Source organism: Mastomys coucha, unplaced genomic scaffold, assembly GCF_008632895.1.
Source record: "Mastomys coucha isolate ucsf_1 unplaced genomic scaffold, UCSF_Mcou_1 pScaffold18, whole genome shotgun sequence".
In the NCBI taxonomy this organism is placed as follows: domain Eukaryota; kingdom Metazoa; phylum Chordata; class Mammalia; order Rodentia; family Muridae; genus Mastomys; species Mastomys coucha.
Window position 1 is genome coordinate 46,608,130 of NW_022196900.1, and position 25,198 is coordinate 46,633,327.

General features: G+C 39.8%; 1 protein-coding gene across 4 annotated transcripts in view; it reads left to right on the top strand.

Moving 5' to 3' along the window:
• The window catches only part of Dennd4c (DENN domain containing 4C), a 95,320-nt gene extending 72,834 nt beyond the window's left edge, over positions 1 to 22,486 (top strand). For all 4 annotated transcript variants that reach the window (XM_031377810.1, XM_031377811.1, XM_031377808.1 and 1 more), the window contains 11 exons: positions 812 to 1,977; positions 4,433 to 4,613; positions 5,413 to 5,522; positions 5,802 to 5,977; positions 10,012 to 10,194; positions 11,024 to 11,219; positions 13,534 to 13,779; positions 14,691 to 14,808; positions 16,462 to 16,612; positions 19,612 to 19,676; positions 20,413 to 22,486. In XM_031377810.1, coding sequence (XP_031233670.1) covers positions 812 to 1,977; positions 4,433 to 4,613; positions 5,413 to 5,522; positions 5,802 to 5,977; positions 10,012 to 10,194; positions 11,024 to 11,219; positions 13,534 to 13,779; positions 14,691 to 14,808; positions 16,462 to 16,612; positions 19,612 to 19,676; positions 20,413 to 20,549 — 2,729 coding nt within the window. In that variant the 3' untranslated portion in view covers positions 20,550 to 22,486. The remainder of the gene's footprint in view (positions 1 to 811; positions 1,978 to 4,432; positions 4,614 to 5,412; positions 5,523 to 5,801; positions 5,978 to 10,011; positions 10,195 to 11,023; positions 11,220 to 13,533; positions 13,780 to 14,690; positions 14,809 to 16,461; positions 16,613 to 19,611; positions 19,677 to 20,412) is intronic.
• Positions 22,487 to 25,198: the final 2,712 nt, after the last annotated feature.

The window sequence follows — 25,198 nt, forward strand, 5'->3', positions numbered from 1 at the left end:
CCACTTAGCTATATCCCCAGCTTCCTGGCAAAGTGTTTGAATAATTGGATATATGAAAGTTAAATTAGAAGAGAATTTTTCTTTTTTGAGTCTGCTATTTAACTCAGTATTTTCATAAAGTGACTTTTTAAAAGTTTTTTTTTTAAGATTTATTTATTTATTTTATGTATATGAGTTCACTGTAGCTGTACAGATGGTTGTAAGCCATCATGTGGTTGCTGGGAATTGAACTCTCTTGGGCCCCTGTTCGCTCCAGCTGCGCACGTTCTGGCCCAAAGATTTATTTAGTATTATATGTAATTACACTGTAGTTATCTTCAGACACACCAGAAGAAGGCATCAGATCTCATTATGGATGCTTGTGAGCCACCATGTGGTTGCTGGGATTTGAGTTCAGGACCCCTGGAAGAACAGTCAGTGCTCTTAGCCACTGAGCCATCTCACCAGCCCCTAAATTGACTCTTAAAATATAAGAAACATAGTTACGTGTTTGTTGGCAAAGGTAAGCAGTGCAGGCATATCCAGCATGGACTGCATGCTGTGTTTTCATATGCATGATATGCACAGAGGAGAAGGGTAAATGTTCCCTGTAAGAGGCCAGCTTGGATAGATTTGGGCTATACTTTTTCTGCATACACTTTATGTAGCTCCTAGATGAAAACCAGGCATTTTAACTGTTAGACCCCTTGGGAGATGCTGCTTCTACACCCTCTAGATTCTCTGTAGTCTTGCTCTTCGCATAATCAGAATAATTGCTTTGCTACTTTGGAAAACAGTGATGTTTCACTTTATTATATTGCTGCCCCTTTAGGTAGTACTTCAAATGTGCTGTTTTCTACTCAAGCTCCAGTCGAGGATGCAGTCTTTGGTGAGGTTACTAATTTCAAGAAGAATGGTGATAGAGGAGAAAAAAGACAGAAGCATTTCCCAGAGAGGAGCTGTAGTTTTAGTTCTGAAAGTCGAGCGGGGATGCTACTTAAGAAGAGCAGTTTGGATCTGAATTCGAGTGAAGTGGCCATCATGATGGGAGCAGATGCCAAGATCCTCACAGCAGCACTGACATGTCCTAAGACTTCTCCACTTCATGTCTCAAGAACTCATCATAGCTTTGAGAATGTTAACTGTCATCTAGCTGACAGTAGGACTCGTGTGTCAGAAGGCACCTGGGATTCTGAGCACAGATCATCTCCTGTGCTAGAGATGCTGGAGGAAAGCCAGGAGCTCCTGGAACCTGTGGTTGGTGATAATGTGGCAGAGACTGCAGTACAGACAACATGTAACAGTCTACAAAGTAACCGTAACAGTAACCAGTCCAGAGACACAGCAGCAGGACCCCAAGATACAAAGAATAAGAGGAGCAGTTCATATGCTGCTAGGAAAGCCATTGAGAGGGAAGATGTCGAAACTGGACTAGATCCTTTGTCTCTTTTAGCCACTGAATGTGTAGAAAAAACTTCTGATTCTGAAGATAAGTTATTTTCTCCAGTAATTTCACGTAATCTGGCTGATGAAATTGAAAATTACATGAACCTGAAAAGTCCACTAGGTAGTAAATCTTCTAGTATGGAATTGCATGGAGAGGGGAACCAAGAGCTTGATTCTCCTGCTGTGCTTCCTCACCCTTTAGAAAGGAGCTCGAGTCTACCTTCAGACCATGGTCCATCAGCACAAGACAGTACTGAGATTGAGAAGAGCTCCCCTGCAGTGTCCAGGTCTAAAACTTTGACTGGACGTTTCAAGCCACAAACTCCTTACCGCACTTACAAAGACCGGTCCACTTCCTTATCAGCATTAGTGCGCTCTTCACCAAACAGCTCTCTAGGTTCTGTAGTAAATTCTCTATCAGGGCTAAAGTTGGACAATATACTCTCAGGGCCCAAGATAGATGTCCTAAAATCTAGTATGAAGCAAGCAGCAACAGTGGCCAGTAAGATGTGGGTGGCTGTAGCATCTGCCTATAGCTACTCAGATGACGAGGTAAGAACATTATCCTCTGCAGTCTGTCTGATGGAGGAATGCTCTGTAGTGCTTTCATGTATATGTTTGTGTTTGTATAATCTAGAGATTTCTGCTAAGGATAGTTTTATATTTTAAAAACTTTATACATGTTCTGTTTTATAAAATGACTTAAAATAAATGATGTAAAAATACATTGTCAGAATTGCAAGGCATGGTGGCACTCACCTATAATCCCAGTACTTGGGAGGTAAAGACGTGAAGATCAAGAGCTCAAGGTCATCCTTCGCTATGTAGTAAGTTTGAGGCCAGTCTAGACTACATGAGATCCTGTCTTAAAAAGGAAAAATAGGAGGCTTGAGAGATGGCCCAGTGGTTAAGAGCACTGGCTGCTCTTCCAGAGGACCTGGGTTCAGTTCCTGGTACCACGTGGCAGCTCACAACCATCCGTAACTCCAGTTCTAGAGGATTTTATACGCTCTTCTGACCTCTACATGTACTATACATAGATAGTGCAGACATATCCTATGCACAGAAGATAAAAAAATACATTTAAATAAAAATGAACAAATAAGGGCTGGAGAGATGGCTCATTGGTTAAGAGCACTGACCACTCTTCTGAAGGTCCTGAGGTCAAATCCCAGCAACCACACAGTGGCTCACAACCATCCATAATAAGATCTGATGCTCTCTTCTGGAGTGTCTGAAGACAACTACAATGTACTTACATATAATAAATAAATAAATCTAAAAAAAAATGAAAATAAAAAATAACAGAATCACTTTATAATTCCATAAATAAGTCTAAATTAAAACTTTTTTTTAAACTGGTCTTTTTTTTTTTAAGATTTATTTATTATTATTATAAATGAGTACACTGTAGCTGTCTTCAGATACACCAGAAGAGAGCATCAGATTTCATTATGGGTGGTTGTGAGCCACCATGTGGTTGCTGGGATTTGAACTCACAACCTTCGGAAGAGTAGTCAGTGCTCTTACCCACTGAGCCATCTCACCAGCCCCCTAAATTAAAACTTTTGAAAGCACTGATAGTGTTTGAAATTATAACAACATCATTGTTATATATACATGACGTTTTACTTTCTCTTCTGGGGTTTGAGAGATGGGAAGATAACGTGCAGACCAGGCAGACTTGAGGCTTCTTCTCTTCCTTCCTCAGCCCCTTCAGCATTGGTTTGATTGGGTTTACCACCCGACTTTCCATGGCACTTTCATTTTTACATAGCTTTTTACCTGTGTTACTGCCTTACTATACTTGAAATCTCCCTGCAGCTTAAAATGTTGTAAATAGACTAAATCATTAGATTTTCTTTTTGTGAAAATATAAATAGAAAAACTGCTTATAGAAAAAAATGTTGTAATTTCTCCTTCATGTTCACAGAGTTGTAAATGAATGAATAATTTAAGATAATATGATTCCAGATTGCTAAAGCTCTCAGGTGTAAAGTCAGCCAAAATTAAAATGACAAAGAAAGTAAAGAAGCTGGAAAATAAACTGGATAAGTAAGGTTTATTGAAGGAAAGTAGGAAAAGTACTAATTGAATAAAAAGTACAGGATTATGACAACAAACTGACTTTTGTCTGTGTGGTACTAAGGCCTTTGCACATGCGAGGTTATCTTTAAACCATCTCCTGTATTTTTTTTTTTTTTCCGAGACAGGGTTTCTCTGTGTAGCTCTGGCTGTCCTGGAACTCACTCTGTAGACCAGGCTGGCCTAGAACTCAGAAATCCGCCTGCCTCTTTCTCCCAAGTGCTGAGATTAAAGGCGTGCATCACCACCACCCAGCACATTTCCTGCATTCTTACTTAGCCTTTGTATTCAAAGACCTTTACAAGATCAGTCCAAACAACACAGAATAACTTTAAAAGTGTTCATCTGAGGCTCAAGATTTGACTTACTTGGTAGAGTGCCAGCCAGCCTCACATAAAAGGCCCTGGGGTTTTCCCTCCATGAGAGTGTGTTGTGGCTGGGGTAGGGGTGGAGAGGTCTTAGCACTATGATAAAGAACAGAATGAACCATTTTACTTCTGAAATGTCTTTTGACATTTAGAAAGGATTTTTCATGACCTTTTGGATTTGGACTCTATGACCATATAGAGTCTTATAAAGTATCAGTGTGTTTGGGGTGCTTAATTAAGCAATGGGGGGGTTACTAATTATGTGATAGTATGTTAGTGAATGATTAGTTCACCTAGGGCACAGCCCAGCCATTTTTTAAGCAGGTGACTTTGTGAGGGGACGGTTTTTGAGCACCCCATCGAGGTATGTCACTTCTTGAATGTCTTAGACTGTGGAAATTTCATAAGTCAGTGAGATAACGTGACAGTTTTGAAAAGACATAGGGGTTATTTGCTTTAAGAGACAAAGTTTCAGTGTGAAAGGAATAAAGTGAAACCATTTCCATTTCAGAAGATATTACTTATGTTTGTGGGTTTTTTCTTTTTACTTATAGGAAGAAACTAATAAAGATTATAGTTTCCCAGCTGGCCTAGAAGATCACCATATACTGGGGGAGAATCTGTTGTCTAATACAAGTATCTCAGGGTTGGTTCCCAGTGAACTTACCCAGAGCAACACAAGCCTTGGCAGTAGTAACAGCAGTGGAGATGTTGGGAAATTGCAGTGTCCAACAGGTATGGGGAACGCTTGTTCTTTTGCCTTTTATTTTTGCTTTTTACTTATTTGTGGTGCTGAAGATTGAATTAGGGCCTATGCATATGGGCAGCAGTGCTACCATGTAGCCACACTTTAACCCAGTTTTCATTATGCCTGTAACTTTTACCCCCATATATCTATCTTACTCTGATTTTATGATATCAGAGTCAACGTTGTCAACAACAAGTATCCATGTATTGTCAACCGAACCAGTTAAGGAGTCAGTCCCCTTCCCCCTCTATCCTTCCCCACCCCCTTCCTCCCCTCCTCCTCTGAAACTGAATTTGTGGAATGGGGCCTTGGGAGTATGTTTTTCTTTTTTTACCTTGTTCTCTGGGTAAATCAGTGACCGAAATAGATTTTAAGGATCTCTGGGGAATACAATTACAAGGTCAAGACAGAATTATTACCTCTATTATTAAAAACTTTCATCTACTTTTTTTCTGATTCTTTAAGACTAAAGTCTCATCACATAGCACAGCCTTGCCCCTCCTTCCCATTCTCTTTTTCCCTCCTTCCAAGTACTGGTAGGACAGATATCTAAGTTGTTATTAGGAAAAGTTGAGAAAATTATTTAATAAACATTTATAAATCCTCTACCTACATTTAGTTAACTTTTATTAATTTTATCAGTTTATATCTATATGCACCCACATTTATATAGTAAATATTTATCTATAAACACCAGATTTCATGTGTACTTACCTCCTTAATATATTTCCAAAGCATTGAGCGCACTCTTGTACATTATGTGTTCTATTTCTTTCTTGTCTTTAGGTGAAGTTCCATTTTCAAGAAATATCAAAGGGCAGGACTTTGAAAAATCAGATCATGGTTCTTCTCAGAATACCAGTATGTCTAGCATCTATCAAAATTGTGCAATGGAGGTAAAGATTCTATAGTTCTTGTACCTGTGGTAAAGTGGCTGTAAACATATTCTTATAATAGCACTTAATAGGATTCAGTGGGATCTATGTGAATAGTCAGAGGAGTACTTAATATCTTTGAGGCAATAGATTAGTAGTTTACCTGTAACATAAAAAGAGCTGTTAACTCTAGTTGAAACCAATAAAATAACTAAAAGTGGTAATTTTCCCAGTTGAATAGACCACTGAGATCCATTCCCACCGTGGAGACTCTTGAGTATCTTCCTTCTTTCCCTTTAGGTTTTGATGTCAAGTTGCTCCCAGTGTAGAGCTTGTGGGGCTCTGGTTTATGATGAAGAAATCATGGCTGGATGGACAGCAGATGATTCAAATTTGAATACAACCTGCCCATTCTGTAAAAGCAACTTCTTGCCTCTTCTCAATGTAGAATTTAAAGACCTGAGAGGCTCTGCCAGGTTAGTATTGTGCAAGGTCCCTTGGGAGATAAATGCCCTGAAGACATGACTCTTCAGGAAAGGTGTCCTCTCCTTTCTCTCTAGACTACTTTTCTGTTCTGCTTTATGTATGAATACCAGGAGCAGATTCTTGCAATTAAACTCTCTGTTTATACTTGATTCAAAACTAATGTTTTAGTATTATTTCAGTACTCCCTGGGTTGGGGAGATGGCTTGGTTTTGAAAGTGCTTCCTGAGCAAACATGAGAGCCTGAGTTTGGATCCTGAGCACCATCTGAAATGCCAGCACTGGGGAGGTGGAGACAACTCAGTCTCCGAAGCTCACTAGCCAGGTAGCCTAGCTAAGTTAGTGAGCACCAGGTTCAGTGAGAGACACTGTTTAAAAAACAAACAAACAACAAAATACAGTGAAGCCAGGTCTGGCACCTTTACTCAGAAGGCAAAGGCAGGCATATGTCTGTGAGTTCAAGGCCAGCCTTGCTGGGCAATAATGGCACAAGCCTTTAATCCCAGCACTTGGGAGGCAGAGGCAGGTGGATTTCTGAGTTCAAGGCCAGCCTGGTCTACAGAGTGAGTTCCAGGACAGCCAGGGCTACACAGAGAAACCCTGTCTCGAAAATATATATATATATCGGGGCCAGCCTGAGCTATATAAGGACAGTCTTGAAAATAAAACTAAACAGTGGAAAGTGATTGAAGTAGACACAGGACATTGACCTGACTTCTACATCCTACATACATACTCATGTATACACATGTGCATACAACTACACAAACATACATACACACAAAACTTCTGCCTTAGAGACCTAAATTAAATCTTAACGTCTTGTTGCCACTGTCTGATACAGTGAGAGGAACAAATCCTAGTAATAGAAATGCCAGGAATTAGAGAGGCTGGGATATGGCTCGACAAACTTCTATACTCACAGCATGTGCCTTGAGTCTCCTGCTTCCCTTGTTTTTATTTGTTTTGTTGTGTTTGTTTCTGGAGATAGGACTATATGTGAAGCCCCAAAGGTTGAGATCAGATCCTGCAGAATTGTGGCCTGCTGTGTTTGGGAAGGAGGGTAGGATGGGATGGTGGGTGTTAGGAGTCTCTCAGCCTCAAGCTCCGGGGGACCATGTGGCCTCTGGCCTGGGCTCCCAGCAGAGTGTCTTCCTTTCTCCCCTCCTTGTCTTATACTGAGGTCATCATCTTAACTCATCTCTTGCTTTTTCCTTCTTTTTTTCTTTCTTTCTTTCTTTCTTTTTTTTTTTTTTTTTTTTTTTTTTTTTTTTGCTTTTCACAATAATTTACTGTGCTCTGTTCTTCACACTTATGGTTCCTGAGGGATTTAATTTATCCAGAGATTCACAGCTAGGGTGGGAAATAAAGGAGACATGGGAGCTGGTAAACAAGATTACAGCAGAACAGATTCCGGTAGAGCGTTTATCCTCCAGGCTAGACTAATGACGCACACGAACACACTAGCAAGCGAACTATCCCAACAATCTGTTAATCCAGATTGCAGACTTGACTGTTTTTTAGCTCCTTCAGGAACTGGGTGGCCATCTCGAGAACCTGCATCATTCCCAGAAATCTTCAAGCTCAAGCGTCACTTTCCAGTGCCACTCTCTTGTTTTTTCTAATGAGCGTTTCTTTTTGTAGATCTGATTTGAATATTCTTTTTCCCCCTCTTGCACCTTGAAAATCTGAACATTTTTCTGACCACTTAGACCTTTTTTTTCTTTTTTTTCTGGAGCTGAGGACCAAACCCAGGGCCTTGCACTTTTGGCAAGCACTCTACCACTGAGCTAATCCCCAGTCCCACCACTTAGACTTCCTTATGAGCTAATTTTGACATAGCAGTTGATTTTCACCTGGACCAAGTGATCTCGAAGAGATGGAGAGAGGTGAGACGAGAGTGCCGTGTAACCTGACTTGGAATTGAGAGCCCATCACTTCTGCTGTGCTCATATTTATCTACTCAGATTAGGTACAGGGAGAAAAGAACTACTGAGGAGGGGTGAACCAAGGAGCAGCAGCTGGGCAGGTATGGGGCAGGGGTATCTTGAGGCTATCTGCCATGGATGTGTGGGCCATGCAAAGACCACCAGCTCCCATAAATACTCACATGCTATGCACACTTCACATTCATCAAATGATGGGCAGCTTGTTTGGCAATTGTTTCCACATGTTCTGTTACCTTTTGGTTCTGATTTGATGTATATTTTGCTAAAGATAGTTCAAACAATCAATCAAACAAAACCAATCTAGAATCTACATTTGACCTCTTTCAACCTCCATGGTGTAGTAACTTGCTGAGATCTGGTGTCCTTCGCCATAACTATGTATACACTTGTATTAGGATCTAAAGATGCTGAAGGACAAGATGATGCAAGAACTGGCACAGCTAAAAGCCTGGCTGCTTCCCTGGGCTAAGAAAGGTGAAAGGTCAGCACATTGGTATGCGCCACAGTGGTGCCTGGCTCACACTGAGCTCTTGAGTGTGAATGATGGAATATTTTCAGTTTGAATTAAATAAATACAAGGTAAATATGTTAATGTACTTCTCAATTTAAAGATGAGTTGTCATTAACTACAGTTTAGCATTACATACAGTAAAATAGGCAAATGTAGAATATATCATTTGAAGAATAAATGTGTACATTAGTGGAATTCAAACCCTTATCAAGAGTAAAACATTTATCATTACCTCAGATAATAATATCCTTTGCATGGCCCTATTGTTACCCAGTCTTACTCAGAGAAAAAAGGAAAGAGAAGACGAAAATAATAACACAACATGAAGGTCTATAAATGTGTCATTATGAACAATTAAAGATCAACATAGATTAACAACTGAGCTTATAGGTGTGTAGCACAGTGCCCAGCAAGGTCAACCTAAAACATACTGCTGGAACCAGCCTTCAAGCCTGCCTGCTTTTCTTCCTAGCCCTGTGTTTGGTTTGGGAGTGGCTGAGACGGGATCTTGTTAGGCAGCACAAGTTGAATTTGAACTCAACTTGAGGTTTTTCTGCCTCAGCCTCCAGTTTCTCAGATTACAGGCTTGTGCTAGCATGTCTCTATTTTTATTTTAAAAGACTTTTATATTGATTTTATACGTATGAGTATTTTGTTGTCTGCAGATGTGTATATGGGCTGTGTTGTCTGCCCGGTGCCCAGGGAGCACTGGAGTATCCCAGGACCTGGAGTTGATGGATAGTTGTAAGGTGTGGGTTCTGGGAACCAAACTGAGGCCATTTGCAGAGCAGCACGTGCTCCTAAGTGCTGAGCCATCACTCCAGCTTCGTGACTTTTTTTTTTTTAATTAGAGAATGTTTTGTTTTCTTTTTTCATCGTTTTCTTTCATAGTGCAAGCAGTCAGCACTGCAGCCCTCTTATTTTCAGATCTTAGGATGGGAAGTGGGAGGAGAGCAGAGGTGTGCATCCGAGGAGGGAGCACGTCCCTGTAGATTCCTAGCTAATACTGGTTTACTATAAAGCAGTGATTCTAAATACAATTATTTGAGGACATGGGGATTTAAATGGAGCGAATTGGTCACACATGCCTTTAATCCCAGTGCTAGGGAGGCAGAGGCACTTGGTATCACAGAATCAGAGATTGGAGGCCAACCTGGTCTGCATATTGTATTCCAGGCCAATAAAGGCTACATAGTAAGTCCCTGCTTTAAAAAATATATTGTAAGCCTGGTGGTGGTAGCTCACATCTTTAAGGCAGAGGCAGATAGATCTCTGAATTGGAGGCCAGCCAAGGCTACACACAGAAACCCTGTCTCAAAATAAAAAATAAAAATAAAATAAAACATATATATTGTGGATATGAGTGTGTGTTTGTGTATGTGCGGAAACAGTGTATGTGTAGGTCACAGGCTAACTTTCTCCAGTGTTGTTTCTCTCCTTCTACTGTGGCTTCCAGAGATCCAACTCAGGTCCTCAATCTTGCATGGCAAACATGTTTTCTCACTGAGCTAACCTAGATTTGGAAATTTTTTTTTAAAGCCTTTTTTTCCCTCTGTTTCTTACTTAGCTTTTTCTTGAAACCAAGTACGTCTGGTGACAGTTTACAAAGTGGCAGCATTCCATCAGCAAATGAGTCCTCTGAACACAAATCTATGTCCAGTTCAGCAGAACCTGACTTGATAAGCTTTATGGATTTCTCGAAACACAGTGAGACCATAACAGAAGAAACGAGTTATACAGTCGAATCAAGGTACTGAAGGGTACATAGAGTTCACTGTAAGAAATGCAGTATTCTTATGAACATTCTACATCTAAAGACAGCCTAGTTGGGTTTGGTGGTACGTGACTGAATGAGGAAGATTATAAATTCAAGGCCAGTGTGACCCATCCCGGCCCCCAGCCAGTGTAAATCATATCCTATCTCTGTTATTAGTTAGATCATAGCCAAGTAGAGATAAAAAGCCTCTCAGAAGTCTGTATTTACTTACATGGACAAGTACTTCTTTGAGATTGTGTTTAATAAAGATGAAGTAACAGTTAAATAAAAACATCTGAATAGGCAGTTTTTTTAATATCATGTTCTCACATACCCATCACCAGTTAGCCATCCAACCAGTGTTAGGAGAATGCTTGGGGAATGTTTAATGCTTCCTTGGGGGGAGAGATGGTAGAGATTGAGTAGGCCTCAGGAGACAAGTGCTACACCACTGAGCCATACCTCCAGCTTCACATTTAAGTCTTTTATTTGTAGTTATAAAATTGTTCTGTGTTATCAGAAGTGCATGTTTTATTTTTGTTTTAACAGGTTTTTTTATTTTATGTATGTAAGTACACCAGAAGAGGGCATTGGATCCCATTACAAATGTTGTGAGCTGCCATGTGGTTGCTAGGAATTGGACTCAGGACCTCTAGAAGAGTTCTTAAACTGCTGAGCCATCTCTCTAGCCCCACATTTAATTCTTAACAGATGCCAGTTCTTCTCAGGGGATTCAGGCCATTTAAATCCACTGTAGAAAATACTATACCTCTCTAGAATTTAGATTGTTTTTCATGACTAACATTGCTTCATTTTTTTTCAGTGATGAAATAAAGAAACCCAGAGTTGATGTCCAGAGTGTGAAAATTTCATCTGTATCTAACAGTTTACCTAAGCGAAATGTATCTTTGACTCGAAGTCATAGTGTTGGAGGTCCTCTGCAGAATATCGACTTCTCGCAGCGACCATTTCATGGCGTCTCAACAGTCAGTCTTCCAAGTAGTCTGCAGGAAGATGTGGTATGTACTGTTGTAACCATACTGTATACTTGTGTAATACAGCTTGGAACACCCCACAATTTCATGGTATCATGTGAAAAGTGATAGGTACAATATTTTTGGTGTCACTTGAGGCTGAGACAGGAGGATTAAATTCATCTTTGTGGTACACAGTGAATTTTAAGCCTGGCAGAACTACATAGCAAGACCCTGTCGTGCTGGGGAGGTGGCTCAGCCATTAAAATGCTGCTGCACAAGCATGAACACTCAGGAGTTCAGATCTTTTGTACCAGTGTTAAAGTCCCGTCAGATGGTCCATACCTAATAATCCAAACACTGTGTAGGTGGAGGCAGATTACTGGGCTTTCTACTCAGTCAGCCAGGCTGAATTGTTGAGCTTCAGGTTCATTGAGAAACTTTGTCTCACAAAATAAGGTAGTGAATGTTGAGAGAGACATAAGACACCCAGTGTCATGTGCTGCACATACACAAACACATAGGAACATAGAAAGGTATAATGAACATTGCCAGGTATGATGATGCGTGCCTGTCCCAAAAAAATCCATAAAGAAACTGAAAGATTTTCAAATGGAAAATGTACCTGTGTGTGCGTGTGTTTTTGGCTTTTGAGACATGATCTTGCTCTGTAGCTCTGACTGCCCTGGCACTTAGTATGTAAGTGAGGCTAGCTTCAGATTTGTGGGAATCCTCATGCCTCTATTTCCTAAGTACTGGGATTACAGTCATGTGCCACCACACCCAGCTTAAACTTTAGTACTGAAATTTTCAAAAATGTAAAGGTCTCACAATATAGGCTAGGCTGGCCTGAAGTTCACAGATATTCTCCTGCCTCTGCCATCCAAGTAGTATGTACTTCCATACCCAGCTTATTAAGTTTCCTGACCCAACAGCTACTTTTAGTAATTTTTAGTTTATGGCCATTTTTTTTGATTATTATTTATGAAAATCCTTATTAACTTTTCTATACCTAAGTTATTTTGAAAGCAATTTCAAGCAATGTCTATGCTACATATAAATATTTCAGCAGGTATCTGTAAATGATGACTTTAACAAATATAATCACAATATTATACCCTAAACTAAGGAATCATCAGGATATTCAGTCTTTTTTCAGAATTTTAATCATGAAAGTTGTGTCAGAAGTGTTTCTGGGGCTGGTGAGATGGCTCAGTGGGTAAGAGCACTGACTACTCTTCTGAAGGTCCTGAGTTCGGATCCCAAAAAACCACATGGTGGTTCACAACCACCCATAATGAGATCTGACGCCCTCTTCTGGTGTGTCTGAAGACAGCTGCAGTGAATTATGCTGGAGGGAGCGGGGCCTGAGCGAGCAAGCTGGGCCTGAGCCAGCAGAGCCAGCAGAGGTCCTGAGTTCAATTCCCAGCAGCCACACACATGATGGCTCACGGCCATCTGTACAGCTATAGTGTACTCATACACATAAAATAAATAAAATAAATCTTTAAAAAAAAAAAAAAAGGAAATGTTTCTGGGGCAGGATGTGGTCTTAGGCATCAAGGTAAAGTCAAGTCAGCCTTGCTTGATTGGGGCACTTTAGGCTTTAAATTGCAGGCACCGTTGTTTTTTCTCCTAGTTAGGTACAAGAAGTTTCCACAGTCCTGATTTGGTTGATTGCAACCTTACAAATTGGCATTTAAATCTAGAAACGTGCTTAGTTTCAGGGTTTGTTTTGTTTTAATTTTATTCTAAATTTAACTTTTTTAATTTTAAATTTAATTCTAAAATTAACTTTTAGAAAAAACTTGGATATAAGAAAGTATTAAATGCCAAAATTAACTAGACCCAAAGTTTATACATCTTTTATGCATCTGGCATAGCTACTTTGAGGTTGTGAGCCTTTATGTTGGATTTTACATTTTCAAAGTTTTCATTTAAAATGTGAATTTAAAATTTAAATTAAATTTTTTTTTTAATTTTTGCCTTTTTGAAACATCTTTCTTTATAGTCCTAGCTGACCTTGAATTCAATATGTAGGTCACTTTGGCTTCATACTTGGAGCAGTCTGTCTCTGCCAGCCACAACTCCTAGCTAACAAAGAAAACAAAAAAATTACTCCATCTTTTAGCATTGTGAAAGAGTCTATTGAAATATAGATTATCAATTTTCTCGTACAATTATTTATCTAAAGTATAACCTAGGGCTTTCTCTGCTTTGGTTCATTAGCATGTTTTACTACATATAGTAATAGTCCTGAAATAACAATTTTAACAAGATAGAGAAGTATAATCTCACAGCAGAGTACTGGCAAGCGTACAGAGTTAGATAATGTCCACTTTTTGTCTGTTTTTTAAAGGACCATCTAGGCAAGCGGCCCAATCCTCCTCCTGTATCTGTGCCCTATTTGAGTCCTCTAGTGCTTCGGAAGGAGCTTGAATCTTTGCTAGAAAATGAAGGTGATCAGGTCATTCATACATCCTCATTCATCAATCAGCATCCAATCATTTTCTGGAACCTGGTTTGGTATTTCAGACGTCTGGACCTTCCTAGCAACTTGCCAGGACTTATTCTCACCTCTGAGCATTGTAATGAAGGTGTACAGGTGAGTACTTTTGTACTCAGCTGCACGGCTGTAGCTGAGTACGCTGAACCCCAAGCTGCTGAACTAGATAACAGAGGAGGAGCAGAAACTTTGGACAGGATGGTAGTGTTTGGGCTGAGAGTCTTCTGTTTTTGTTTTCTTTTTCACAGCTGTGTGTGCTTTCTACTTTTAAGGTTTTCTGGTCTAAGATGACTAACTTCTATCTTCAGGCTATCAGAGTCACATCCCAGCCAGTAGTGAGAAGAAAATTGGTAGCCAAGAGAGTGTCTTCTCTCTTAGAGCTCATGGAGTTGTCCATAGTGTTTCCACATGTGTGTGCCAATATGGCCTGGATTTAGGCTGCTCTGACTAGCTGTGCTGGTAGCTAGAAAAGGAAGCATTTATCATTAGCTATCATACTTTCTCCTGAAAAATGTACAGTTATCTTATTGGGAATATCTTATTAATAATTTTCAGATAATATAATTAAAAATTAGGGAACCATTTGTGTAAGGTAAATTTCTAATTAGTGATTACACTAAGATGCCAGCTCCCTGCCTCCCAAAGCCCATGCTGGGCTCACTGACTGCAGACAAGGAGCTGCCAGCATGCCTCTATTTTATAATATTGAACTTTGGGAGACACCAGGCCCCTGATTGACTTCTTTATTTTAACAAGTAATGAGTAAAAAAAAAAAAAAAAGGTACCTCATAAAAGTAATAGACTTGGTTGTTATGATGATTACATCATTGTGCCTTTGTACCATTTACCAAATTATCCATCCAGTCTTTTAATGTCAGAAAAACAAAACATATGTGCCAGAAAATAATAAGACAGTTTGTCATCAGGCATTAATAAAAATTAATTTTGAGTCTATAATTTATTACTGGTAACATTTTAATTGGAAAATTAATTTTGTTAATCTCTTTTAGCTTCCTCTATCATCTCTGTCCCAGGACAGCAAACTGGTATATATACAACTGCTATGGGATAATATCAACCTTCATCAGGAACCAGGAGAACCTCTGTATGTCTCTTGGAGGAACTTGAGTAAGTAAAAGAGAATTGAAGAGACAACAGGGTTGGGCTTGGCAAGACATTCCTTAAATCCTGGAATTCCAGAGGCAGAGGCAAGTGGATCTCTGTGAGTTCTAAGCCATGGTGAGAAACTGTCTTTAAAAGAATTCTATTCGGGCGGTGGTAGTGCACGCCTTTAATCCTAGCACTGGGAGGCAGAGGCAGGTGGATTTCTGAGTTCGAGGCCAGCCTAGTCTACAGAGTGAGTTCCAGGACAGCCAGAACTACACAGAGAAACCCTGTCTCGAAAAACAAAAACCAAAAAAAAAAAAAAGGAAGGAAGAAGCAGCAGCAGCTTTGCGTTAAATCCCTAGCACAGAAATTCCTTAGCTATGTATGGTGGTGTATATGCCCATAATTCAAGCATTTAGAAAGCTGAGGCAGGAAGATAAATCACAAGTTTAAGGTCAGCCTAGACATTGCTAGTTCCTGGTCAGTTTGGACTATATAGCTAGATCCTATCTCAAAAGGGGTGAATGAATGAATTGAAATGGTGGCATTGCATGTTTGTACTCTAAAGTCACTGTTGGCATAAAGATCACGTCTGAGATTAACCAGTAGGAAGGAGCCAATGATGATAGAGAGCTGTGCTGTTAATTTGGTTGAAAATGAGGATTTTACTAGTTTACTTGGTAGCTATGTTATTTGAGAAATGCATTATTCTATAACAAATACTAGATGTGAGGGTAGGCTAGGTGAGAACCTATTAGATCATATTCTTATCTCATGCTAATAGTGGGTAAAAGTGTATAGTCCTGAAATTATCTGCATCAAAGCATCCTTTATGCATGTTTAATGTGTGCATATGATTGAACTGTCTCATGGTTATGTTTTAGAAATTATATTGTATGTAAGCACATACAATTTTTCTTTTGGGGTGGGGTAGTTAAGACAGGATTTCTCTGTCTTGCTCTAGTTGTCCTGGAACTGACTCTGTAAATCATGCTAGCCTCAACATAAAGAACATAGAGATCCATCTGCCTTTGCCTCCCAAGTGCTGAGATTAAAGCCACCCACCACCCAACCTATGATTTTTATTTTCTAATAAAACTTTAACTATGAATTGGATAGTTTCTAAGCAGTTCTTTTTTCATTGGGGTTCTGGTTCCTTCTGTTATATTCACTTTTATGATAAGTAAAAGTTACTCCTTGGTCTTACTACAGTTTCTGGAATTTAGTATCACACCCCAGCCTCTGGGAAGAAACTGTAAATTGGAGAAGAAGGGAGAAGGTTAAAAAAGAACAGAGAATATGCTTTAGTAAGGACAACTAGGGTAAGACAAAGAAATCCTGTCTTAACTACCCCACCCCAAAAGAAAAATTGTATGTGCTTACATACAATATAATTTCTAAAACATAACCATGAGACAGTTCAATCATATGCACACATTAAACATGCATAAATGCATAAAATGTATGCTTAGGCTGGAAGAAAAGGATGCTTTGATGCAGATAATTTCAGGACTACACACTTTTACCCACTATTAACATGAGATGAGAATATGATCTAATATGATTTTATTGACAAGTGGGAGGTGATACTGAGTAGACAAGGAGAGGTGACACAGCTCTGGAAACTTGTTACTGCTTGGGAAACTTACTTTGCACGTATCTATCGTTCTTTAGATTCTGAGAGGAAACCGGCACTTCTGTCCGAGGATCAGCAGGCAGCCAGCGCTTTAGTTGAGACTATCAGGCAGAGTATTCAGCAGAATGATGTTCTTAAGCCCATCAACCTGCTTTCCCAGCAAATGAAGGCAGGCACGAAAAGACAAAGGTAATGATTTCAGTATCTTTTACTTGATTCCACTTGATTTAGCATTTTATGATGTTATTTTTTTAACATTTTATTGATTTTTTTTGGTGAATTTTCCATCATACATACGCCCAATCCCACTCATCTCCCTGTCCCTTCTTACTTGCCTTCCACCCTTGCAATCTTCCTGCCAAAAGGAAAAAAAAAAAATCTCATTGTAGAAGTTGTACTCTGTGACAATGTATTCTACAGTATGTGTCACACAGTATACCCTTTGTCCACATTTCTTTACTTGCAAATGATCATGACAATGAATAATTGGTCTGGTTCCAGGCCTTTGGCTCCTGCAACTCTACCAATGCTAAATCCTCACCAGGTCTCCATCCAGATATCTTGTAGTTGCCCTGTGTCATAGAAGTCCTGCAGTTTTGGATCTGCAGGACGGCCCTTTCATGTGTTCTTGCAGTTTATAGATGGGTCAGACTCCTAGATTTGGACCTGAGTAGTTGCTGAGACGATCAGCTGGCTAGCTCTCCAGCATCCACACCACTGGGGCAAGCTCCCCAGCATTGTCCCTGGCTAGCTCACCCAAGGTAACAGCCAAGAAGCTGGCTCTCAGGCTCTCTGGGTTGGCTCACGCATGCACATACCAGTAGGGTCAGCTCTCCTGCCTGCTGTAGGTGGCAGAGGATGAGGTGGAGTGGCATCTCACCCTTGCCACTGCATGGCATACACGTATTAGGGCCAGCTCTCCTTTGCTCACATACTCGTGTCCCACTCACCAGCAATTCCACAACCAGGGCCAGTCTATTGCCTGTTGCCTGATTTTCTCTGGCCTGCCAGCTGCCCAAGTAATGACACAGAGACTTTTTATTAATTATGAAAGCTTGAGGCTGGAGAGATGGCTCAACGGTTAAGAGTATAGACTGCTCTTCCAGAGGTCCTGAGTTCAATTCCCAGCAACCACATGGTGGCTCACAACCATCTGTAATGGGGTCTGATGCTCCCTTCTGGTGTGTCTGAAGAGAGCAGTGGTGTACTCATATACATAAAATAAATAAGTCTTTAAAAAAAGGAAAAAAAGAAAGCTTGACTTTAGCCTGGGCTTGTTCCCAACCAGCTCTTACACTTACACTGAACCCATTTATACTAATCTTGTTCTACTACATAGCTGCTTACCTCTTGAGTACCAAGACTTGCTTCTTCCTCTAAGTTTGGCTGGTGACTCTCTCAACTTATTCTTTCCCAGAGTTCCTTTCTTCTCCCCAAAATACTGCCTATCCTTTCCTTCCTTGCTGAAAGCCATTAACTCTTTATTAAATCAATCAAAAAGGTGTTGGAGATGTTTACAAAACACTGAGATAGGTAATGCTTCGTATACAGTGCACAAGAGATTATCCCAAGGCACCAGGAAGGGGTTCTCTTGGGCTTGGTTTGCCTGCCTGGGCCTCACGAGCATGTATGTTATATGTAATACCTCTGATCATAAAAGAAATAAGTGCTATTCAAATATATGCATCCATAACTCATCACAAATGTATAGTGAGCCAAAAAGTATAGGTTAAATCTTAGTAAGATAAGCCATAGATAATGAAAGTACATGGTTTAAATGTTTCTCCTCTTCACTGGAGATCTGTTAATTTCTAAATTTTGATATACGTAAGTATGTATGTGCCATCCTGTGATAACCACACAGTTTTTTTCTTGTTGAATAAAAGATTATGAGATTAGAAGTAGAATTAGTTTAGGAAAGAGATAAAAGTAATGAAATCAGATGTGAGTCTCTTCCTGATCCTTTTGTTGGGTTCTGTACTCATTCCCATCTTAACTAGGTGAATTTTACTGTGCAAGCTTTGGAAATGGAGCATAATTATATCAAATATTATGAATTTTCCCAGAGTCCTAATCTTTTGTCTTTTTTGGAGATAAGGTCTCCAAGTATAGCCTTGACTTGGCTAGAACTCAGTATATAGACCAGGTTGTCCTTGAACTCACAGAGATCTATCTGCATCTGCCTCCAAAGTGCTGAGATCAATGGTATGTGCCATCACACACCAATTCCCAGAGTCCTTTTTGGAGCTTCTTACTCATAGTCCCTTTGATGGCCTCAGAAATAGAACAAGAATTCACATTGGCACCTGATGGTGTACTTAGCATCTAATTGTTGAAGTTGAGATGACTTTGAAGTCTTAGGAGTAACTTCCATCTATAGCTTGGATGCTACAAAGGGTTTGAATGTCATTTTACTGTTTCTTAAGCTTCTAAAAAAAGCTTCATATGAGGCATAATTAGAATTTGCATTGCTTCCTAATTTTTTTTTTTTTTTTTTTGATACAGCCTGGACTTGAACTTCCTATCATCCTCTCTCTTATCACCCAAGTGCTAGGATTACAGGCACGTGCCACCCAGGACAATAAATTCATTTTGCAAGTCCACCTCATTGTTATTTTTTAATGTTTGTCTTGGTAGATAGAAGTTATTAGACTTTGGCCCTTGTGCATGGTAGACAAACACAGTGCCACTGTGCCACGGCCCTAGAGCCATAGTACTGGTGTTGAAACCCAGAGAAGGCCTTGTACATGTTCAGCCAGGGCTGTGTGATAGATCCACACCACCCAACCCCCTTAGCTTTTTTAAAAAGTTAAAAATTTGAATTAGAGGCTCACAGGATATTTTTTATAATACAAAGTTTAGTGTATCATTCAACTAGTTTCCTCAAAGATACCTCACATACCTGAGGTATTACATGAAAGCAGGAAATAATTACATAGCTATTAGCTAAGTATCAAGTTGAATGTATTTTCACTATGCACTGCTAGGTGTACTGGTTCATATCTGTAGTCTCAGCACTTAGGCAAGACAGGAAGATGGCCGAGAGTTTGAGGCCAGTCATAACCACACAGTAAGTTCCTGGCCGCCCTGGACGAGAGTGACCAAGAAAACCTCATTCCATCTGTATGCGGTTTGTTGCTGTTTTGCTGACTTTTTCAGAATCCTTATTTTTTTTTTTCTTTTAATAGGAGTTTATACAGAGAAATCCTTTTCTTATCATTAGTGTCTCTTGGGAGAGAAAACATTGATATTGGTAAGTTAATTAATGGGAGAGTCAATAAAAATTTATTTTTGAAGTTAAAGTTTGTTTTTGTTTTTGTTTTTAAATGGAGCTGGTGGGAGTATTAGATCACTTGCCTAGCATACAGGGACCTGGGCTCATTCATCAGCATAAAAAAAGGAAAGAAAATGTGGCTGGTATTAGTAGTGGCCTTTAAAAAAGTTGTAGTGTGATTGGACAGCTTTCTACACCTGCTGTTATGTCATACCATGCCATGCCTTTGGCACCATTGTGGATGGTCATGCTGGAACTGTAAGCTAAAATAAAGCCTTTCTTTAAAAAGAAAAGCAAAGCAGATTACTGCTTTTAGCTGGGCCCAGTGCACATGCCTGTATTCTCAGCACCTGGGGGCTAAGATTGGAGAACCACAAGTTGGAGGGCAGTGTTGGGGGCGGGGCTCTATACTAGTAAGACTGTCTTAAAATAAGACAGCAGGTGAGATGGCTTACCAGAGTTCCATCCCCAGTACCCACAGGATGGAACTAAAGAACTGAGTCCCTCAGATTGTCCTCTGACCTCCACACAAATGCTGCGGCCCTGTATTGCCTACTCCACTCTACCTTAAAATTTTCTATCTAAAAAGATACTAAATAATCACAACTTTTAAATAAGCAATGTAATCTATCACATGACTCAGTATAATTTTTTAAAGTACATAGCTTTTGTTTCACTAACAAATTTCAATTGTGTTTTTGAAAATGTCTTTCAGAGGCTTTTGACAATGAATATGGACTCGCATACAGAAGTCTGTCTTCAGAGATTCTTGAAAAGTTACAGAAAATCGATGCCCCACCCAGTATCAGTGTGGAGTGGTGCAGGAAGTGTTTTGGAGCACCTCTCATTTAAATAAGATTCTTTCAAATTTTGGTAGAGTACTGAGGAAATAGATCCTGTCTGGAAACTTTCTATGTTCTTCCCAAATCATAACTGGTTGAAAGCTGAGGTGAAGGTAATAACTCTGGGGATGAAATAGAAATGAACTGCAATTCAGACTGACTCATCTCAGAATGTTCAACAGCACTCAGTTCCTGGAGATTTAGTGATGGTGAAGACTCCTGACCTATTTCCCTCCTCTGCTGAAAATCAACACAACTATTTTTGCATCTCACACAGTACGTGTAAAAGAAATAATGAAGTTTTCAGCTTTCTAGATAACTTGCTTTTATTGAAGCTAGGGAATGGCAAATTAAATTTGCCTAACCAAAAGACATGAACTCATTCAACAATAAGAATAACTGTACATGATTGTATGTGTGAGGCTGTGTAGTCGGTATGTGTATAGGTGTCTATTTATTGAAATACTGAGACTGCATGTTCCAGCAGTTTACTTAAGGAGGCCTCATTGCCCAGTCAGTAACTACTACACTTGTTTGTAGTCAGCAGTTCCAAAACCATCTAAGTCTTTCTTAACAACTGCCTTCCCTGTGACTTAAAATCTTATTATATCTTTGCCTTTTAAATTATGTAATATTTTGCTTAATAGGTTATATGTTAGATATCCAGGTGCTCCCTCCATCTTCTTCCAGTACTAAGTTAATCTGCAATGCTTTCATTGGAATCCAGTAGGTAAAATGAAATTAATCTTTGTAACCTAACAAAATTACTCAGAACATGCTTTTAAAATACTAAAATGAATAGTCTTTGACCCCAAAATCTTTATTCAGGCAGGCCACTTGTTGGTGTTGATTACTTTTTTATAATCCTGGTTTCATGAAAGGCAGAGGTAGAAGAATCTCAGTTCAAGGCCTGCCTGAACAACTTTTAGTGAGCCCTGTCTGAAGAACTTAAAAGGGGATCTGGGAATGTAGCACAGTGGTAGAGCACTTGCCTAGCATACATGAGGCTGTAGGTTCAGTTCCAAGTACCACAAAATAAGTCAGTAAATAAATAAATAAATAGATAGATAAAGCCTGTGGGATGGAGAATTTGCACTGCACATAAAAGTTTTATTCTTGTACAATATTTTGATCTATATGCTTGTGAATAAAAGTATGTATTTGTAAATACTTGTTTTTTAGGTTGAATCAATTAAGTCTAAAAACTTTAAAGCTTATTGAGCTCATTGCCAGGTTTAAGAAAATCATGACCTCACATACCCCACCCACCTTGACATAAATTATGCTTTTTGTTTAAAACATCCATTTAAGAACAGCAAATTTGGGCTGGTGAGATGGCTCAGCAGAGAAGAGCATCGACTGTTCTTCAGAAGGTCATGAGTTCAAATCCCAGCAACCACATGGTGGCTCACAACCACCCATAATGAGATCTGATGCCCTCTTCTGGTGTGTCTGAAGACAGCTACAGTGTACTTACATATAATAAATAAATAAAGAAAGAAAGAAAGAAAGAAAGAAAGAAAGAAAGAAAGAAAGAAAGAGAAAGAACAGCAAATTTGCCTTAGCCGTCTGTGTGGTTTAGAAAACCAGTGGCTGTGTGCACACTTACAGTAATAGTGCAGATGACTAAACCAGTTGACAGACTTACCTCAATGTGGTACACATTGATAGCATGAATCTCTTCAACATGGTGGGCATTTTTTAAAATTATGTACCAATATTTCAACGTTAAAGGTTGTTAATCTGACTTTGCAGAATTCTAGTCTGAATTTGAGTGTTTTATCAGAAATTTTGTAAAGGCTTTCTTACATTCAAATTGGATCTTTTACAGTTTCAAATATATATATATATATTTTTACAGCTTATACCTTAACATTTATTGACCCAAAAAATTTTGAAATTATCTTACATATATAAAATTAAAGTTGAATAAAAAGAAAAATCTTATATTTGGTGTCTGTTGAATTTCTAAAGCTGCTGCAGTCTCTAGGATTGACTATTCCATTTCTGTTTGAGGATCTTTTTGTTTTTCTAGTCTGTGTAATTTGACTTGTTACTTGTTGAAGTACTTTACCAAACTTATGAGATAGTTACATACTTAAAATATGAAGTTTCACCTTTTGTAACCTTTTTAGAAACTTTAGTTTTTGCTACCACTTAGATTCATGGGAACTAGTTTCTGTCTGGTGTTCATGTTTTGGCTTTTTGATTTCTGTGTAGCCCTGGCTGTCCTGGAACTTGCTCTGTAGATTAGGCTGACCTCGAGCTCACAGAGATTGATCGGCCTGCTTACCCATGCTTGGATTTAAAGGAGGTGTACACCACCACTGCCCAGCTTTGTTCACTTTTTAATCTTTGTTTTGTTTTGTTTTGTTTTTCTGAGACAGGGTTTCTCTGTGTAGTCCCGGCTGTCCTGAAACTCACTCTGTAGACCAGGCTGGCCTAGAACTTAGAATTCCGCCTGCCTCTGCCTCCTAAGTGCTGGGATTAAAGGCGTGCACCGCCACCTCCTGGCTTATTTATTTATTTATTTATTTATTTTTTTAATGCTTTCTCTAGCAACTTTATAGAAAGGTACTAATCACATTTATAGTACAGTCTGGATTTAGTGGCTTACAACTAAATCCCAGAATTTGAGAGTTAAGGATTCAGAATTTGAGGCCAGCTTGGGCTATAGGAGACCTTTAAAAAAATGTACAAAGTGGATATTAGCCATAAAGTACAGAATAACCATAGATCCAAAGAAGCTAAGTAACAAGGAGGCCCCAAAGGAAGATGCTTGAATCACATTCAAAAGGAATCAGAAGTGGATGGAGAAAGGAGATAGGGAGGGGAACAGGAGTGGGGATCAGGGGTTTGTGTGGGGCCTTGGAGAGAACAGAAATGGGCGGGTCTCCCAGGAGTCTATGGGCGTGACCCTGAGATTCCTAGTACCTGGGGATATGGAGACTTAAGTGGCCACTTCCTATAGCCAGCTAGGTGGGACTTCCAGTGGAGAGCATTAACCAACCCAAAAATCCTTCAACTCAAAAAAATTTGTCAGGAAAAGACAGATTGTGAGAGAAGGGCTAATCAATGAGTAGCCCAACTTGAGACACATCCCATGGGAGAGAGCCAGCACCTGACACTATTAGTGATATTCTGCTTTGCTTACAGGCAGGACCCTAGCATAACTCCTGAGGGGCTTCATCCAGCAGCTGATGTAAACAGATGCAGAGACCCATAGCCAAACAATAGGTGGAACTCAGGAAACTGTGAAAGAGCTTGGGGGAAGGATTGAAGAAGCTAGAGGAGTCAAGACCACCATAAGACCTACATAGTTAACTAACTTTGGGTCCATGGGTGTAAAAGTAACTTTCATTGTCCTGGTGCAATTGTTATCTCTGAGGCTTATTGCCTGTCTGCTCAGGCCTAGTCCTATAGACTTGTAGCCTACATACAATCTAATCAAGGCCTAAAATGTTTTCAGCCTGTGAGATTGCTGAATGCCTTCCTAGTTGTTTTTGATCTGTGGCTGGCTGATTCAACTCAGCTGTTCTGGCTCAAACTCCTCTCCAAACTGATTCAGTCTGGCTTCTCTTAGCTTCTCCTGAACTGTTCAACATGGCCTCAAATTCCAGCAATCTGTTCTAATCTGGCTCCTTTTTATTCCCTGGCTTGTTCACTCTGTGGCTTGTTCAGTTTTTACCTGTGTCTAGCTTGTCCTCTTTCTACAACCCATCTCTATAATTGTCCCAGTAAAAGTGCCTTTTTCTCTGCACTGCCCCTTAAAAGTAGTTTCCCTCTCTCCTGGTGAGTTGGGCTTATCCTATTGTAATTTCTCTGATTTGTCACTTTGTCAATTAGACATCACATCTCCTTGGGCTGGAGATAGCTCATCAGTTAGGAGTATTAACTGCTCTTCCAGAGGTCATGAATTCAGTTCCCAGCAACTGATGGCTCACAACCATCTGTAATGGTATCCAATACACTCTTCTGGTGTCTGAAGGCAGCTACAGTGTACTCATATACATAAAATAATTAATTCTCTTAAAAAAACAGGTACTTCCTTCTACAAACAAACCTTACCTTCATGTGATAAGGGCTGACCCACCATAACACAACCTCAGGATTCAGTGTTATCAAATATCCAGCAACACATGGGAGCTCACAGACTGGACCACCAACCAGAGAGCATGCATGGGATAGGCCTAGGCTCCCTGTACATAGTAGCAGATGTGCAGTATAGTCTTCATGTGGTCCCCATTAACAACTAGAGCTGGAGCAGGGGCTGTCTCTGGACTCCATTACCTGCCTTTGGATTCCTTTACCATAGTTGAGCTGCTTTGTGTAGCCTCAGTGGAAGAGAATGTGCTTGGTCCTGGTACAACATTGTCAAGGAGGATTGGTATCCATGTGGGACACACCTCTTCTCTGAGAAATGGGGGTAGGGTGGGGGCTGGAGAGATGGCTCAGCCATTAAGAGACTGCTGTTCAGAGGTCCCAGCAGCCACATGGTGGCTCACTGCTATCTATACTGAGATCTGAAGCCCTCTTCTAGCATACTATGCATGCTGAGCACAAATACTTAAATACAAAGTCCTGGTATCTTCATATGGTAAACTTTAAATTTTGCTTAACAGAACATCTTTAACTTTGACACTGTGACTTACCACATGC